Source organism: Otolemur garnettii, unplaced genomic scaffold (genome assembly GCF_000181295.1).
Source record: "Otolemur garnettii isolate 467f Iridium unplaced genomic scaffold, OtoGar3 scaffold00091, whole genome shotgun sequence".
NCBI classification, from domain to species: Eukaryota; Metazoa; Chordata; class Mammalia; order Primates; family Galagidae; genus Otolemur; species Otolemur garnettii.
In genome coordinates, this window is record NW_003852486.1 from 4389075 (window position 1) to 4392939 (window position 3865).

The 3865-nt window shown below is 44.5% G+C and overlaps 1 protein-coding gene across 5 annotated transcripts in view; it reads left to right on the forward strand.

Annotated features, from left to right (window-relative positions):
• Positions 1–1359: 1359 nt before the first annotated feature.
• Positions 1360–3865, forward strand: part of KHDC4 (KH domain containing 4, pre-mRNA splicing factor) — a 20390-nt gene continuing 17884 nt past the window's right edge. For all 5 annotated transcript variants that reach the window (XR_001161510.1, XR_002774680.1, XM_003795273.1 and 2 more), the window contains exons 1-2: positions 1360–1476; positions 1976–2192. Coding sequence is in view for 3 of the 5 variants with exons in the window: in XM_003795273.1 (XP_003795321.1) it covers positions 1439–1476; positions 1976–2192 (255 nt within the window). In the remaining 2 variants the exon portion in view is untranslated. The remainder of the gene's footprint in view (positions 1477–1975; positions 2193–3865) is intronic.

Below are 3865 nucleotides of genomic sequence, written 5' to 3' on the forward strand. Positions count from 1 at the left end.
GCAACCTCAAACTCTTGGGCTTAAGTGATTCTCTTGCCTCAGCCTCCTAAGTAGCTGGGACTATAGGTGCCCTCTACGACGCCCAGCTATTTTTAGTGATAGGGCCTCGCGCTGGCTCAGGTTGGTCTAGAACCTGTGCTCTTTTAGGCAATCCACCTGCCTCAGGGTCCCAGAGTGCTCGGATTACAGGCATGAGCCACTGTGCCCAGCTAATAATTTGGTTTTTAAATGCATTTGTATCAATCACATCAGCAAGTAAAATTATTTGAAAAATAACAATGCATTTTATTTATTCCACCTGGAGACTTCTTGCAGCTCCAAGACACACCAAACGTTAGAAGCCTCGGGCTCCCAGAATCAACTCATACTCTTTGACAGGTCATTCAAGACCCTATCTGGCTCCCACCGTCCAGCCAGCACAGCCCGTTAAGTACGGAGATAGCAAAACTAGGGTTCCATAACCTATGCTTTAACTCCAGTCCTCAGCTGCCTTTTAGCTTCTATTTCATAGATTGCCCACCAATCTCAGTAGCTGATCTTCTGCGACCTTGGCTTATTATACAACTCTGTAATATGTATTTACCTGCTTTCTTAATCTGCCACCTTGAGAGAGTTGCAGAATGGCCAGAGATATGGCTTATTCTTTTCCTTTTATTTTTTTTAGAGACAGAGTCTCACTTTATCGCCCTCGGTATGGAGTGCCGTAGCGTCATAGCTCACAGACACCTCCATCTCCTAGGTTTATGCGATTCTCTTGCCTCAGCCTCCCGAGTAGCTGGGACTACAGGCGCCCACCACATACATCCCCCGGCTATTTTTTTGTTGAACTTTGGCCGGGGCCGTGTTCGAACCCGCTACCCTCGGTTGTGGGGTTGGCGCCCTACCCACTGAGCCACAGGCGCCGCCCGGCTTATTCATCTTTTATATCTTTGTATCTCCTGCTTGGTGTACAGAAATGAAAAAAAAATAAGAGAAATTCCTCAAATGACTTTGGAACGAATCATTTCTTTTTCCCTAAATAACTAAAAAGTGAAGTGGGAAAAAGCTGCGGGAACGCTTTCTCCCTAGCCAGAGGCTGGGACGCCACTTTAGCGTCGCCAAATTCGGTGAGAAATCTGTTTAATATCTTGCGTATTGTTTTCTACGCTATCAAGCTGCCCATAACAAAGATGGATCCTCCTAACCCTGATTCTTCTTTCTAATTAGACGGAACAGCCATCTTTCTTAAGGTCATGGTGCAAGCCGGAAGGTCACGCCCTCCCAGTCTCAGAAATGCCAAACGTCTTTAAATCACCGAGAGTCCAATCAGAATCTACATTTTTACCGGAACCACTCTGCCTCACGACCGGAAAAGGCTGTGCGTAAGGGCGTTGGGGGCGGAAGTGACGGGAAAGTAGTAGTGGGGTAGTTGGCGGGTGGTTGAGTAGAGTCGGTCGCCATGTCCGCCGGGAGCGCGACACATCCTGGAGCTGGCGGGTAAAGCTCCTAGGATTAGAGAATCGGGGGGAACATGGGGGCGCGGGAGAGGCGGAGGGGGAATCTGGGAAGCTGTGAGTGCCTGAGTGGGCAGTGTACATGTCGGAGAGCCAGATATTTGGGGAGAGGGCGCTTGGGCAGGCCTGGGGCCCCTGAAAGGGGTTGGAGGGGATCCGAGGGAGGGGGAGGCAGGGACTTTTGGAAGGGCAAGCCAAGGGGAAGGCGAACACGAGAGCATGTGGGACAGAGTGGAGTCTTTAGATAGAGGTACCAGAGTAGAAACGAAGTCGATTTGGGGAAGTCGTTTAAAGAAGTGTGAGTTTGGTGAAATGCAGCCTTAGCTGTCTGTTTCAGGAGAGATGGGAATTTTAGACCTGGAAGGTTATTCGGAGGTGTGAATGGAATGTGATAAAGAGAAAATGGAGTGCCAAGGCCTATTAAGGGAAGAATAATTTAAATGAAACTTTGAGGCCTAATATTTTCCTTTCCCTACCTGTAGGCGCCGCAGCAAATGGGACCAACCAGCTCCAGCCCCCCTTCTCTTCCTTCCGCCGGCGGCCCCAGGTGGGGAGGTCACCAGCAGTGGGGGAAGCCCTGGGGGCACCACAGCAGCTCCCTCAGGAGCTTTGGATGCAGCCGCTGCTGTGGCTGCCAAGATAAATGCTATGCTTATGGCCAAAGGAAAGCTGAAACCAACTCAGAATGCTTCTGAGAAGGTATTCGAGTTGAAGGGTCTCTGAATTGCAATTTCAATAAGAATAGTTTTGTAATCCTGTGATTTCATAATCATTGTGTTACTGAAGGGGAAAATGGGGGTTGTAATGTAAATGTCATTTAGTTTGGAAACTTTTTTTTATGATTTTGCCATAAATATGTTTTTACAAGGCAATTTTGATGGGGCTGATAACAATTTTGGGCTAAACTGTTTTGTCCGTGTTCTTAGTTAACCTTGAGTTCTATCGATATAATCATTTAAAGCAACATAATATGTTGTCAATACATGTAGTTTTTTTTGAAGTCGAAAGAGAAGTTCAGTTAAATCAAGTGAGCTTTAAACTGTTAACTGTATTCCACTACTAAATTTGACTGGCTTAAAAAATAATAATAAAGTGTCAGCTCTAATTAGAACCTGTAGATGTTTGCATATTGACTACTTCATTGGCCTGCAATTAAACATGAGCTAAAATGGAGGAGTATATATGCGTTGTTTTGTTGTTTTCATATAAAATGAGGAAATTTGGTTATTTTATGAAATCTGATGTAATTAGAATCTTGTAACTAGAAGGGATCTGGCTGGCCTCCTGAGTAGCTGGGACTATAGGTGTTTACCTCCATGACCAACTGTATTTTTCTTTTAAAAAAAGAAAATCTTAATAATACTGTGGAATAAATTATTGTCACCAGTTCAAAGATGGGGAAAATTAGGTTCATGAAGGTAAGCTGACTTGTGCAAGATCTATAAATGACAGGCTCACTGTAAAGTCAACTTGGGTAATTGGGTATTTGGGATTTTGCCTGAAAGCCTCTAAAATTTTTTTTTCTGGTTTAAATTTAAATTTGCCTCCCAGGGTACCTGTGAAGAGGTAAGTTCCACATTTGAAAATGCAGACTTTGTGAGCCTTCCAGTTTTGTGGAATATTTATCAGTAGACCATTACCTGTCTGGATGCTAACATATAAAAGTTCACTATTAAGTATGTTTTTATGTTTGTGTGAGTCAGTTGTCTATTTCTAAGATCTGTGAGGAAAACTTAGAAGTACAATGACAAATCTGGGTACATTGGCTCATTCCTTAATCCCAGGACTTGAGGCCAAGGATTCAAGACAAGCTTGGGCAACATAGCACAACCCTCTCCAAAAAAAATTTTAAAGCTGCCAGTATTGACCACCTGTGTGTAGTCCTAGCTCCTGGGGAGGCTGAGGCAGAAGGATCATTTGAGCCCAGGAGTTTAAGGCTGAAGTGAGCCATGATTGTACCACACTGCATTCCACCCTTTTTTGAGACAGAGTGAGACCCTGTCTCAAAAAATTGTTTTTAAGAGAATGATAATTGAACTTAGCAGGAGGCAGCAAGGTAGGGTACTTAGTCCCCAGGATTTAGTTCCCATGTACTTGCCGTATGGCTATGACATAAGGAATTGCAGATTTCCCCTTGGTAATATCCACCTGCATTGTTCAGTGCAAGAGTCACTTGCCACATGTGGCTGTTTAAATTAATTACCTCCCAGACTGTAGAGTTGTGGGAAATAAACTTTTGTTGTTTAAGGGGAGAAAATTCAAATTAAATAATTTAAAGTTTAGTTCTGGCTCGGCGCCTGTGGCTCAAGTGGCTAAGGCACCAGCCACGTACACCTAAGGTGGTGGGTTCGAATCCAGCCTGGGCCCACCTA